Source organism: Macaca thibetana, chromosome 7 (assembly GCF_024542745.1).
Source record: "Macaca thibetana thibetana isolate TM-01 chromosome 7, ASM2454274v1, whole genome shotgun sequence".
NCBI classification, from domain to species: domain Eukaryota; kingdom Metazoa; phylum Chordata; class Mammalia; order Primates; family Cercopithecidae; genus Macaca; species Macaca thibetana.
In genome coordinates this window covers 114252090-114266692 of record NC_065584.1, presented here as the reverse complement: position 1 = coordinate 114266692, position 14603 = coordinate 114252090, and the positions used below count along the sequence as shown (strand labels likewise).

The 14603-nt window shown below is 47.8% G+C and overlaps 1 protein-coding gene across 1 annotated transcript in view; it reads left to right on the top strand.

Annotated features, from left to right (window-relative positions):
* CHRNA7 (cholinergic receptor nicotinic alpha 7 subunit) overlaps positions 1–14162 on the top strand; it is an 880272-nt gene extending 866110 nt beyond the window's left edge. Inside the window, exons 7-11 of the mRNA XM_050795837.1 lie at positions 1316–1483; positions 2114–2308; positions 3256–3342; positions 7214–7323; positions 11921–14162. Of these exons, the coding sequence (XP_050651794.1) occupies positions 1316–1483; positions 2114–2308; positions 3256–3342; positions 7214–7323; positions 11921–12439 (1079 nt within the window). The 3' untranslated portion in view covers positions 12440–14162. The remainder of the gene's footprint in view (positions 1–1315; positions 1484–2113; positions 2309–3255; positions 3343–7213; positions 7324–11920) is intronic.
* The last annotated feature ends 441 nt before the right edge of the window (positions 14163–14603 follow it).

The following is a 14603-nucleotide window of genomic DNA, read 5'->3' as shown; positions in this document are numbered from 1 at the left end:
TACAAAGCTTTCTAACTGGCAGACAATGTGGGTTTTGGGGGGATCCAACCATTAATGGAGGGGGATTGTCTGATGATTCCAGATTCCTATAAACATTTCATGTAAGGACGCAAATCATACTTAAAGGAACTTCAGGGACAAAATGTGTATCTTTTCCCAACTCAGTTGTGGGGTGGGGTCCTTCTTTGCAAGGCTATGGAGGCCCTTCCTGCATGCATTCTTTCTGTAACTGAGTAGCAGCAATTTGCAGAGCGCCAGCCCTGCCCCAGGAACACCTGGACACTGAGTCTGTGCCTGTCTTCTTGTGCCATGCAGCCTTCCTCTGGGCCAGGAAGAGCACATGAGCGTAAATAACTGGAGTGGCCTCTTCTGGTTTCCTCCCCATGGCCCTCTGGGAAATCCACTTCCAACCTGTCCTAGCCTGGAATAGCTCTTTTCAGTGGAAACTCTTCCTTCAAGCACCATCTCTTCAGCTTAAACTTATCTGTTTGTTTTTATTTTTTTAACTTTTTTTCTTTCAGATTCTAGGTGTGTTCCCCAGGCTGGAGTGCAGGGGCTCGATCATAGCTCGCTTCACTTTAGCCTCAAACTCCTGGGTTCAGGCAATGCTCCTGCCTTAGCCTCCTGACTGGCTGGGACTACAGACATGCACCACCTCACCCAGCTAATTTTTTTATTAGAGATGTCTCACTGTGTTGCCCAGTCTGGTCTCAAATTCCTAGTCTCAAGTGACCCTCCCACCTCAGTGTCCTGAGTCACTGGGATTATGGGCATGAGACACGGTGCCCAGCTTGTTCTGTTCTTGGTCTAGAATTTAAATTAGTTAAAATTCTAGCTTTAACCAGAATTCTAGATTATATTTCTCGATAATCATGTGTTCTTCCAATTTTTAACCTAAAGAAAATGCCCACCTCACCCCACACAACACCCACACACCTTTTAGATTCTATTTCTAACCTCATCATCATTGTTATCAACTTCTCTGAGATATTTTGCATTCTTTACTTTTATTATTTAGAGTCTGAAGATGCTCATGGTAAATGCAAGATTATAGAGCTAACTTTTTGCACAAAAAGCCCACAAAACAGTTTTTGACAGAGCATGTCAGTGTTACGTTTGGATTTTAAAAGACAGTGAAGCTGAGCTGAGATTCTGTTTTAAAGATTTTGCAATTAAATAAAGAGACAGCTTCAGTTTGCTCTGGACTGCGTTAGCTGCAGTGCAGAGGGCGGAACCGGCTGAAGGAACTGCTGCGTATTTTGAGCGCGTCTCGATCAGCTTCCGTTTCAGTCTTCTGTTTCCGTCACCCACACAGGCATATTCAAGAGTTCCTGCTACATCGACGTGCGCTGGTTTCCCTTTGATGTGCAGCATTGCAAACTGAAGTTTGGATCCTGGTCTTACGGAGGCTGGTCCTTGGATCTGCAGATGCAGGAGGCAGATATCAGTGGCTATATCCCCAGTGGAGAATGGGACCTAGTGGGTAAGCCATGAGACTGACAGCCTGGAAGAAAGCTTTTCTATTCCTGGGCAGGCTTTAAAAGTTTGGGATTTTCCACTGTCCTTTTCGGTGTGAGTATTTATTGAGTTTTGCAGTAGTCTCCATTATTTAGTGAGAGCTATAGGAGGAGAAACAGAAAACAATTAGGATATGCCATGCTTTCCATGAGGAACTGGCACTTGTAGTGAGAGTGCATTTAAACAAAGCAGTGTGAGGATAGATATCTCTACGTTATTCAGATCCACTCCATTTCTAAAAGCAAGTTGAACGGCAAACTTCAGTTGATGGGAACCTATATTTGATTATTTTAAATAGAAAAACAATGATTATATTTATAACTGTAAAATTGGTAATATATTAATTATTATAATCATGTGTTTCCAATCCACCAAAAGAATATCTACCAATTTGGCCAACTATCACTAAAATACTCTTAACGCTATAGTAAATCAGCAGGTTTTATTCAAGCTAATTACAGCCCCCCCTTTTTTTTTTTTTTTTTAGCACTTTGCAAACTTTAGGGCTATGCTTGTGTGTGGTATACACATTGAAATAAACAGGGTAATTTATTGTATTCTAACAATGGCTCCTTCTCTCCTCCTCCCTATGGAGGAATTCCCGGCAAGAGGAGTGAAAAGTTCTATGAGTGCTGCAAAGAGCCCTACCCCGATGTCACCTTCACAGTGACCATGCGCCGCAGGACCCTCTACTACGGCCTCAACCTGCTGATCCCCTGTGTGCTCATCTCTGCCCTTGCCCTGCTGGTGTTCCTGCTTCCTGCAGATTCCGGGGAGAAGATTTCCCTGGGTAAGCACCCGGGTCTCTGAGACTGGAGGCCCCTCTGCTGAGGTCAGCTCTGGAGGGCTCACAGCAGACAGCTCAGGACTCCATCAGGGTTCCCGGGGATTACCTGGCTCATCGCACACAGACCTCCAGCCCGGGGTGGCTCCAGGACACCGGAGGTCCCTGACTCGGGCTCCGTGCTGGACGACTGTGTGATCCTGAGAATACTGGAGGACCCTCAGAGGATGGGGGGGATGCACGGGGAGGGGCCAGCTCCAATCTGCCTTAAGGAGCCTGTGCTTTCTTCCCTCCTGCCACCCCACCTGTTCCTTGATGGCGACTGGTCATCAAGGGAACAATTTAGCTTAGTATCAGCTTGCATTTGTATGTTGCAGTACACAGCGTTAATTCTTATGATCACCCCCATACGAAGCTAAGAAAACCAAGATTTCGAATGGTGGGATGAGTTTCTCAATATCTTAAAGAGTTACTAAACATCAGATGTAGCACATAGTAGAAATTATTCCCAAACCCATATCTTCTGAGTATGAGGTTTAGAAAGGTTGAATGTTATATCTAAGGTCACATAGCTAGCTGAGTAGCAAACTTAAGACCTGAAACCAGGTCTCCTGACTGCATATTTTCTTTTTCCTGCTACGTGAAACTACTTCTCAATAATAGTTTACAAAAAATATGAGAGATAATTGTGCTAAGTTAAATTTTTCAGTTTGTGTTGATGCTTTTAAAATTCTGGGTCCTAAACTTGTCTCCATAAGAGACTCCTTTGGGACTCTGGTAAGTGGCATAGAATGTCCCCTGGAAAATGCACACGCCCAAAACATGCATTCCACAGCATCCCCCAGCACCACCATCCCTCGTTCTTTGAGTGTCAGGTTAGGAGCCCTCGTTGGATAGAATTGAGGCGTTCTTGTCTGTTTTGTCTGAGGAACCGCTGTGTGTTTATGTTTTAGGGATAACAGTCTTACTCTCTCTCACTGTCTTCATGCTGCTCGTGGCTGAGATCATGCCCGCAACATCTGATTCAGTACCATTGATAGGTAAGGCAAGAGTCGGGCTCCTCTCTCAGAGATATGGGGTTAGGGTGTGCCCAGGATTTCCCAGCAGATGAAACGAGAAGAAATAGGGCTGCACTGCCCCCATTTTCTCTGGAAGGTGATGATTTGCTGTAACTATTCAGAGTCACCTGGGCCCAAGTAAGGGGAAGGGGATATTCAGCTTTGAGGTTTGACTTTTAACTTGCAGAAATGCCTCCCTTCCCCTCATAATTCTCCTCCTCATGCTTGCTTTGAAGCCAGATATTTTATCATTAGAGATGCATCATCTTAGCTTAAGATGTTGTTTACCCAAAAAGCCTTTGTTAAAATGGGAGAAGCACACGTTTTTGTGTCCTGAGATAACTCAATGTTTCTGTATAAAATAAAAGTGTTTAGGGAAATATGAATGAGAGAAATATATTTTGTACAGGTATAAGGCATGACCCTCTGCCCAAGGAGGGACAACAAAAACTAGAGTCTCCACTCCCATTGGGCAGTGAAGGTCGGAAGGAGGTATACAGACGCATTACACCTGCTGGCCCGCTGTTTGAGAACCCACGCTGTGTGTCTGCCTGGGGGTGGGCTAGAGGGAGAGCCCTACCTGGATACCCCTAGGCTTTGGGAACCAAGCAGCCAAGGCCCTTCTTTGGGGAACTCCCTGTATGTGCAGTATTTTGGCCAGAGAAACTGTTGGTATGAAAAGCCTTTGTGGGTATCATTTTTCTCTTGATACCATCAGACAGGGAAGAACCACCTCTCCACCCGGTTCTGACTCCATTCTTTCTACCTTCCAGCATACTGCTTTCAGCAGAGATTTGCAGCCACCCCTCCTGGGACAGTTGTCAGGCCCTCTCTGGACTGATTACCTGCTGGGAAAGGCTTGGTTGGTGCATAGCCCACATCTAGAAGGATGGGATGCTAGTGGCCCCAGGGACATCAGCTTTGCTTCCCTCTGTTGATGGAATTTCAGTCTGGGCAATCCTTTGACCCCCCTCTCTCCATAGGTGGTTGGTCTGCTCAGGCTGCCATGACAAAATACTTGGGGGCTTAAATCACAGAAATTTCTTTTCTCACAGTTGCACTGCTGAAAGTCCAAGACCAAGGGGCCATCAGGGATGGTTTATCCTGAGACGTCTCCCCCGGGCTTGCAGACAACCACTTTCACCATGCTTTGTCCTCCCTGGTAGTTCCTCTGTGCACCTGCATCCCTGGTATCTCTCTGTGTATCCACATTTCCTCTTCTTCATTAAAAGAACACCAGTCAGACTGGATTAGGACTTAACCTAATGGTACTTAATTACCTCCTTAGGGACACTATTTCCAAGTCCAGTCACATCCTAGGGCACTAGGGGTTAGGGCTTCAACATGTGAATTCTAGGGGGAAGCACAATTCAGCTCATAAGGGTCATGGTTTGCTCCAGCCTCCTTCCTTTTCTCAGGAGCCCTGACGCTAACTTTAGGTCTTGAACTTCCACCTCTGGCAAAGCTCCTCCCAGGTACCTCTTGGTCTTTGTAGGAAGGCAGCGAGTTCCTTCCCGGCGTGGGGACCAGTGAGGGCTAGCTGAACGCTTAGCCTCCTGCACCCTGATGCTTGCTGCTTAGAGCTCAGTCTCTTGAGCAGACAGCCACACCAAAGGTTTAATAATCAGAGCTGCCCACTAAAGAACGCCGCCTCCTTTCTCCTAGACATCTTGGCCTGTGTAATTGCTCATCACTGCACAAGTGCTGCAAGGAAGGGGTTTCTATTTCAATGGAGGCTACCATAACAAATTGCTGTAGACTGGGGGCCTGAACAACAGACATTTATTTCTCACAGTTCTGCAAGGCTGCAAGTCCTAGATAAGGGTGCCAGCAGGGCTTGGGTGAGGGACCACTCCCTGGTTTACAGATGACCCTCTTCTCGTTGTGGCCTCACGTGACAAAAAGAGAGTGAATTAGCTCTTTAGCCTCTTTTCATGAAGGACTCTAATCCCATCCATGAGGGCTGCACCCTCAGGACCTCTTCAAGGACCCTGAGAAAATCACTCACCATTTCTCTACTTACACAACACTTCTCACATCAAAGGGGGGCGTTTCTCCCACATCGACCAATTCTTGGAAACCAGCTGGGTGTCCTACAGTTAGTTCACTTCAGTCCTGACGCCACCTGGAGTTAGCACAGCACTCACAGATTAAGGCTCACAAGACCATTTCCACTTGAGATGCCAGTTAGAACTTCCGGCTTCTCATGCTTCTGACCAACTCTATAAATCAGGGAGTTCCCAAAAGCACATCTTTGAGTTCAGCCATTTACTAGAGTGGCTCACTCTAGTAAACTCGGGGAAACACTTTACTTATACTTATTCACTAATTATAAAGTACAGATGAACAATCAGATGAAAGAAATGCACAGGGCAAGGTATTTGAGAAGGGGCATGGAACTTCCATGCCCTCTCTGGGCACATCACCCTCCAGACACCTCCACGTGTTCAGCACTGGGAAGGTCTCCAAAGAACACCATCCTTTTGGGTTTTTATGGAGGCTTCACTACGTCGGAATGATTGATTACATCACTGGCCACTGGTGACCAACTCAACCCCCAGTAGGTCTTTCCTCCCCAGGGGTCAAGGGTTGGGAGAGGGGACAGGGCTTGAAGGTTCCAACTCTCTAATTACTTGACTGGTTCCCCTGGCAACCAAACCGCATCCTGAGGGTATCCGGGAACTTCAGCCATAAGTCATCTTATTAGCATATAAAAAGACACTGATGACTTCAGAGATTCAAAGGTTTTAGGAGCTGTGTGCCAGGAAATGGAAGACCAAATACATATTTCTTACTATAAATCACAATCTTCATACGTCCCAAAGCCCCACCTCCAGATACCATCCCAGTTAGGACTAGGGTTTTAACACATGAACTTTGTTGGGAGACGCAAACGTCATCCTTTGCACCACCCCCGTTGAAGAGCTGAGGCCCAAAGAGGCTGAGCATTCACTCCAAACTCACAACCAGTAGCTAGTGGACCAGGGTGGAAGCACTCAGATGCTCCATGCTGCTTCTCACGTGGGCCCAGGTGGAAGGACACGCATGGCCCATTAGAGCCAAAGCTAAGACTGAAGTTCTCGTCTTGAAAAGTCCCTGCTCTGTAATCCCAGCACTTTGGGAGGCCGAGATGGGCGGATCACGAGGTCAGGAGATCGAGACCATCCTGGCTAACACGGTGAAACCCCGTCTCTACTAAGAAATACAAAAAACTAGCGGGGCGAGGTGGCGGGCGCCTGTAGTCCCAGCTACTCGGGAGGCTGAGGCAGGAGAATGGTGTAAACCCGGGAGGCGGAGCTTGCAGTGAGCTGAGATCCGGCCACTGCACTCCAGCCTGGGCTACACAGCAAGACTCCGTCTCAAAAAAAAAAAAAAAAAAAAAAAAAAAAATTCCCTGCCACTGACCCCTTCCTCAGGCTGGACAGTTGGCAGCCAGGTGGTGTGCAGGTTTGCCCTCATTGTGCCCCTGGAGCACAGTAGAGGCCTGCATCATAAACACTGGATGGTTCCCATGCCCTGACATCCAGTATTTACTCACAGGAACCACCTTATCACCATCCTGTCAGGCGATGCTAGCTCTTATTGGCTGACAGGGAGGCCAGAGGGCATAGAAGTGCAGTGAAGTGAGGGAAGGCCACTCCGTGGGTGGGAAGTCAGACCATGCTGGCTGGTTTTGCGCACCCAGAATGTGGGCTGCAGGCCTGGCTGGTGACAGGAGGCCATCTGCCCCGCCCGTGGCATCACTGCATCCTGAGGCCCTGACGGTCAGAGAACCTGGTCAGGGTGTGCCTGTCCTGTGACGTTCAGTGCCGCAGGAGCGCCGCGTCTCACCCTGCATCTGTTCTCTCCACAGCCCAGTACTTCGCCAGCACCATGATCATCGTGGGCCTCTCGGTGGTGGTGACGGTGATCGTGCTGCAGTACCACCACCACGACCCCGACGGGGGCAAGATGCCCAAGTGGGTATGTTCCTCCCACCCCCGACAGAGTCGGAGCCCCTCCCTAAAGGAGGCTCCTCCTAGGGTTTATCTATTTCAAAAATTGCACAAAAAACGGGCATTCCTAAAGAAATAGCTTTGGGTTGTTTGTTTTTTGAGACAGAGTCTCACTTTGTCACCCAGGCTGGAGTGCAGTGTGGCGTAATCTCGGCTCACTGCAACTTGTACCTCCTGGGTTCAAGCGATTCTCCTGCCTCAGCCTCCCAAATAGCTGGGACTACAGGCACATGCCACCACACCTGGCCAATTTTTTTTTTGTATTTTTGGTAGAGATGGGGTTTCACTATGTTGGCCCGGCTGGTCTCGAACTCCTGACCTCGTGATCTGCCCACGTCAGCCTCCCAAAATGCTGGGATTTACAGGCGTGAGCCATCGTGCCCAGCCAGAAATAGCTTTGTTTTTGTATTTCGTCACCCGTTGACGTGTCTTTGCGTAGCGTGCAGTCATGGTGCGCGTATTCCCGGATGCCCTGTGGCACTGCTGTCTAATGTGACGCTGCGGAGTAAGGCTCTCAAACTGGCTGCCCTGTGTGTTCTATCAGCACGGTGTTTTGAGAAGGTAGTTTTTTTGATGCATGCTGTCAAGCACTGTGCTGCAGTTGGAAGCAACAGATGAGACAGACGTGTAGCAGTGTGGTTGAGGCTTCACAACAGAATGAGGAGCGAAAAGAGTAAGAAACAGAACGAGCCATGTACAAATCCGTACGTTCAGTACGTATAGGGATATCATCCAACCAGAAGTCTATAAAACAAAGACTAATTGTCACCAGTGGGGAAGGGGGACGGGATAAAAGGAAATGCATGAAAACAAAGGATTGCATCCCACAGCCTGTCAGCTTAGCCTGGGCCATATCAGTCCTGCCCCAGCTGCTGGCACCGTGCCCGGCCACGTCTGCAGATGCTCGCCCACCCAGGGATCCTCTCCTGCAGGGTCTGGTGTCCGGAGGTCTGCATCCACCCTCGCCTGGCAGTCAGGAAACCTTGATGAGGACCTAGGGAGGGCCTGAGCTGCTTCCCCGCTTCATGTGGGCTTTGTAAATCTTCCCTGTCCTCCTGTCTAGAGAGCCTGGCCTAAGGATTTGGGGAGCTAAAAAGGCCCTCACATCCCAAAAGCAGCCTGTCTTTGGAGAGCACTTGTGTCCCAGTTCAGAAGGGAATCTAGGAATCAACAGCAAGCTAAAAGCAGCTGTAGGGGTGAGATGCCATCAGGTGACGCTCCAGGAATAGGGGATTGCTGGGCCTCCTGAAACATTTCATTGTGCAGTAGTTTAGTTACCTGAATGCTCACTTAGCAAAGACTACTTCTTAAGAAATGCTTTACAAAATTACTGTTTCTTCTCAGAGTTGCACCTGCATGGCCCATTCCCCTTATACACTCTTTAGTGAAGACTTACTTGTAAGCCTCTCATAGTGGTGTGTGCCTGTAGTCCCAGCTACCTGGGAGGCTGAGGTGGGAGCATCATGTGAGCCCAGGAGCTCCAGGCTCCAGTGAGCTATGATGATGTCATTGCCCTCCAGCCCGGGTGACAGAGCAAAACCCCATCTCTTAAAAAAAAAAAAAAAAAAAAAAAAGGACTCACTTGTAGCTCATTACACCAGCAGTAATGTGAGCTCAGCCTACATGGTGACATCGCACACACAGACCACATCACTATGTTCCCTGAGGCTTGTTTTGTGAAGCCCCCCCCGGCTTAAAACACCGGAGTACATTTGCACACATTCACCTGTATTTTTGTCTGATTTCCTTATAACCCTGACACACTTAACAAAATGCAAGGCCAAAGGTGGGAGGCCTGAGAGCTGGGGGCTTGCTGGTTTACTGCTCTTTCTACCTATCCATCCATCAGTTTGAAGCAGGTAATACATTTACCTGTTTCTAAAGTCTAAATAAAATTAAAATTATACATAAGGAAATCCTGCTCCCATTCCTTCCCCTTACCCTGCATCTACCACCAATACCGATTGGTATATAACCATTGTAATGAATTCCTTCTTTTTCCTTCCAGTATTTATTTATGCAAATACAAAAATCTAAACACCTATTCTCATTTCTTATATTTTGACTGATGAGAAGATAAGAAAATTAAGACATTGAGACACGAAACCATTTTTAATGACCTGTAGCACTCTACTGCTCTAGAACAATCTTAATTAAGAACATATGCTAATTATTCACCTCTCAGCATAAAAGCTTATTAAAACCAGTTGGCTGCAAATGAAAGATGAAGCTTATGCATTTCTCTCGCTTTATATAGCACACTGCATTTTTCCTTCATTCCATGTGTATGTGAAACACAAACAGCCTCCGAGGGACTTTTATTATGATCTGTTGCCATGAAGAAGATACTACCGGGTGCGGTGGCATTATGTGACATTTGCACAGCCAGAAACAAAACTGTAACCTAACAGAAGAGGTCAAGAGCACAGTTTGAGGAGTGCCAAGAGGATAATTTTATCTTTTAAATGCTTGGGCTTTGAAAGCTAATGATTCAGGCCATGGAATTCAAAGTAGACTTGGCAGTGTGTATCGTATGAGCTTGAGATGTGCACTGGGGGACGTGTAGACCCTGCATGGAGGGAGAAGTGCCTGGTGCTGCTCGCTCCCCATGTGCACAGCTGCCAGTGCATGCAGGCACACTCACTGCCCTGCAGCCCCCGAGAGAGCTGGCTCAGGCTTTCTGGTGCCTTCCCAGAGGGGTGGGGTTGCACAAGTTTTGAAGAGAATCTTGTAGACCCTTTGACAGATGAGGCTGGGAAAGGCTAAACATGTGAAGTGACATAACCACTTACTTACTCATTGTATGTCCTTGGGCCAGTTTATTAGCCTCTTTGAACCTCAGTTTGTTGGTCTATAAAGTGGGGGGATTATACTCCTTTCACAGGACCCTGAAAGGCCCAAGTGAGATGACTTGTCTCATGAGCCTCGTATGGAGGGCCCAACTCACCCAAGGTTTCACATGGGGCCATATGTCCCTGCTCCTTACTGATCATAAAAAACCCTCTGAGGTCAGCAGACCCAACCTTTCCAGGACATGCAGAGCGCCGCCTGCTTGTCAAGTACAATGGGAAACGAAGGGTTATTTTTATAGCTGCAATGAAACTGCATGCTTCCCTGTTCTTGTCCCCAAACCTGTTTGTTGCTGTTATCTTTGATAAGATGTTATAAAAAGATTACCAGGAATGAAAGCTCTGTAGATACGAACTGCACAATTTACTATCTGTATATTTCCTAAAGATAGGAAATCTACCTGCTAGGTTACTGATGGAATTTCCCCACAATCATAAAACAAAATGTAAATGAAATCAGGATCTGGATAATTTCAGGGAAAGGGCCCGTTTTTCACACACTTACCTGGATGGGCTTGCAAGAATGCTTCTTTACCTGGATTGAGGCTTTGGATGTCTCTCTCCTTTCCATGAGAGGCAAAACCAGGATGAACTCCATGGGGTGATTTTTCTCCAGCTTCTTTCGTGCACTCTAGGACACACTTTAGACCGGAAGTTAGCAAACTATGGCCTGGGTGGCCAAATCCAGTCCACCAAGTGTTTTTGTAAGTAAGTTATTTTAGAAAACATGCCCATCCATTTGACGCCTTCAACGTGTGCTACATCAGCAGAAGTGAGTAGTTGCCTGGCCCTTTACAGAAAGTTTGCCAACTTCCACCTTCCACTTTTCAAAGTACTCTCCCAGACATCATCTTATTCAGTCTTCATTGAAGCCCACTGAGTTAGGTTAGAGGTTCCGAAACTTCCTTGGTTCACAGCACTTTAGTGTCTCAGCAAATTTTTCACAGAGCCCCTGGCCAAGAGAAATAATACCCAAGGCTGCCTTTAAATAGATCAAAAGACTTTAATAAGTTTTCATGCCTTAACAATGTAGCACCTCTGGGGCACAGCACCGCCTCTCAAATCTTGGGATCAGATTGGAGACCACTAACCTAGTTTCTGTTTCACAGGAAGTTCCTTGGTGTTTGCTTTTTATCAGGGTACTTTGAAAAACAGCTTTGCAAAGTGTTCACATCATCACAAGAGATGTGGTAATCTGATGTCGGAAGCCTGAACTGCTTCAAGCTTCAAGTTCACCTGGTGTCTCATGGATGTCCTGGGGTTGCCTTTGAACATTTACAGCCGCCCAGGCACTCTTTGCCTATTTGCAGTGGCCTTCCAGGGCACCTAACAGGTAGTGTGGGAGCCAGAGTTAGGTCTGAAGGTCCCCAGGTTACAGATGAGGAAGGATCAGAGAGGGAAATCGACTTTCCCTCTTGACACAGCTCACATAGCGTTCCCCTTCCACGAGGCTGTCTTCCCTGAGATTGCAGTGTGCCTGCCCCGGAGAACAATTTAGCTTCTTCCCAGGGTGCATCAGTTTTAGTCTCGCCTCACTTTGAACTCAACTGCTTGTCATGAGCAGGCACTGCTTGCCTGCTAAAATCATCCGGGAGGCAGTGGAGCCTGCTACCCCCAGGACCAGTGAAGCAGGGCTTGTATTGTAGGATCTCACTGCTGTTGGGATCAGCCGAAGCCTGCCTCGGGGCCGCTCCTAACGTTCTGTTGTCTCCCCAGACCAGAGTCATCCTTCTGAACTGGTGCGCGTGGTTCCTGCGCATGAAGAGGCCGGGAGAGGATAAGGTGCGCCCGGCCTGCCAGCACAAGCAGCGCCGCTGCAGCCTGGCCAGCGTGGAGATGAGCGCCGTGGCGCCGCCGCCCGCCAGCAACGGGAACCTGCTGTACATCGGCTTCCGCGGCCTGGACGGCATGCATTGCGCCCCGACCCCCGACTCCGGGGTGGTGTGCGGCCGCATGGCCTGCTCCCCCACGCACGACGAGCACCTCCTGCACGGTGGGCAGCCCCCCGAGGGGGACCCGGACCTGGCCAAGATCCTGGAGGAGGTCCGCTACATCGCCAACCGCTTTCGCTGCCAGGACGAAAGCGAGGCGGTCTGCAGCGAGTGGAAGTTCGCCGCCTGCGTGGTGGACCGCCTGTGCCTCATGGCCTTCTCGGTCTTCACCATCATCTGCACCATCGGCATCCTGATGTCGGCTCCCAACTTCGTGGAGGCCGTGTCCAAAGACTTTGCGTAACCACGCCTGGTTCTGTACATGTGGAAAACTCACAGATGGGCAAGGCCTTTGGCTTGGTGAGATTTTGGGGTGCTAATCCAGGACAACATTAAACGCCACAACTCCGATGTTCCCTTCTGGCTGTCAGTCGTGTTGCTCACGGTTTCCTCATTACTTTAGGTAGTAGGATCTCAGCACTCAGTTTAATACGCTCAGGTGGGCTGATGATCCCCTTGGCACATCCGCACTGTCGGTCAGCAGGGCCACTGAGAAGTCATTTTGCCCATTAGCCCACTGCCTGGAAAGCCCTTCAGAGAGCTCCCAGTGGCTCCTCACCCCGGGACAGTTGGTTTTGCATGTCTGCATGCCACTTGCCATGAAGGCCTACCTGAAAATTCAACATTTGCTTTTTGCTTGTGTACAAACCTAGATTGAAGCTAAAATAAACCAGACTCACTAAATCCATTCCAATAATTTACTGGTGGAAGGAAAACAAAAAACTAAAACTAAAACACTCTCTGTTAGCTTTTCTTCAAGTTATTTTTTTCTATCAGAGACAGTTGGTAGACAGAAGCAGCTTTATGCTGTTCGTACGTTAAAAAAAAATAATAAAAGACAATGTTGGTCTTACTAAGGATCTTTTTACCAGCCTTCCTGACTTCCGCAAACCTACCCTGTCAAGGAAATCAAAGGGACACAGGTTTCTGTTTATTCTGTACAAGGGCCAGGCCCCATGAGTGTCTCTGGTGGATCCCAGGTAACTCCTAGGTGCTGCTCTCAGAGACTGAGGAGTTGAGCAAATCTGTTCTATTCTGCAGAACCCACAGGACAAATAGAGTTCTAGTAGAATTAACAGCCCAAAAGAATAGCTAAAGCTAAGTGAAGCCATTTATGCGGGCTTTAAAAACAACAATGTGTTAGCTGATTCACATGCACTGGACTTAATTAGTCTTAGAAATGTGTGTGTGCCTACAAATGCACAACATAAAATGAACATATTCCTAGGCCTTTTCTGCATGTGTCAGGGCTAGGAAGTAGGGGCTGGGAACTCTTCTGGTCCCCAGTATGGCAGGCGCCAGGGACGGGATGGTGTGGCCCATCCCTTCTCTGGATACCTGGCCAGTGGCAGGCAGCAGGGAAGAACTGGCAGACCCTCAGTGACTGACAAGCCAGCAAGTCTGGGTTCTGACTTTTGGCAGTCTGCCTGCTCCAAGCCCGTCCACCCCAGCTGCAGCCCCGAAAGCTGGCTCAGAGTCCTTGGGTGGATTCACTGGAGGTGGGCAACTTGAAAACAAGAGAAACTTTCATTTTTAAACCTAAGCGATGATGCAGCTCTTCCCTTAGATTGTCACCCAGGCTGGAGTGCAGTGGCGCGATCTTGGCTTACTGCCAGCTCCACCTCCTGGGTTCACGCCGTTCTCCTGCCTCAGCCTCCCCCAGTAGCTGGGAATACAGACGCCCGACACTGCGCCTGGCTAATTTTTTGTATTTTTAGTAGAGATAGGATTTCATCGTGTTAGCCTGGATGGTCTCATTCTTATTCTTTAATGAGATCAGAGGGTAATTCACCAAGAAAGACCTCTTCTGTTCCATTGTGCCATCCAACAGCTGCTCAGAGCTCAAAACTGTAGAAGGCATCTGAGCCCCTAGAGATTTTTAATTTGCTTCTAATCCCTGAGATGGGAACATCATGAGGAAGATTTGATTTTGAGAATTAAATAAATTGTATGTGTTTTTCCAGCCATCTGGCCCACTCATTTCTGGGTAATGCACGTGACTTTGCAGTGGAGGAAGATGGAAGCTTGTGTGTGTTTGGGGTGTGTGTGTGTTTAAGTGTGAGGTACCTGTGTGTGTGACAAGAGAAGAGACCTCACTTATGAGAAAGTTGGTGAATCAGGACATTCCAGCCTCAGGCGGCTTTGGAGTAGGATCTTCCTCAGCAGGCACTCCATCCACGTGCTACGGATGAACCATGCACAAGATTTTCATTTGTGTTTTTGTTTTTGTTTTTCCTATTACAGTGTCTTTAGAAACAAGAAGTGTTTTGATACATAAAAGGAATGCTTCGTTTCTTATCATTATCCCAAAAATGATCCCTTCCACAGTTTTGCTTTAAAAAGAAACCTTTTTGGTTTTGTATTTTATACAGGAACCTATAAAATGCAAACAAAAGTTGTGCATATTT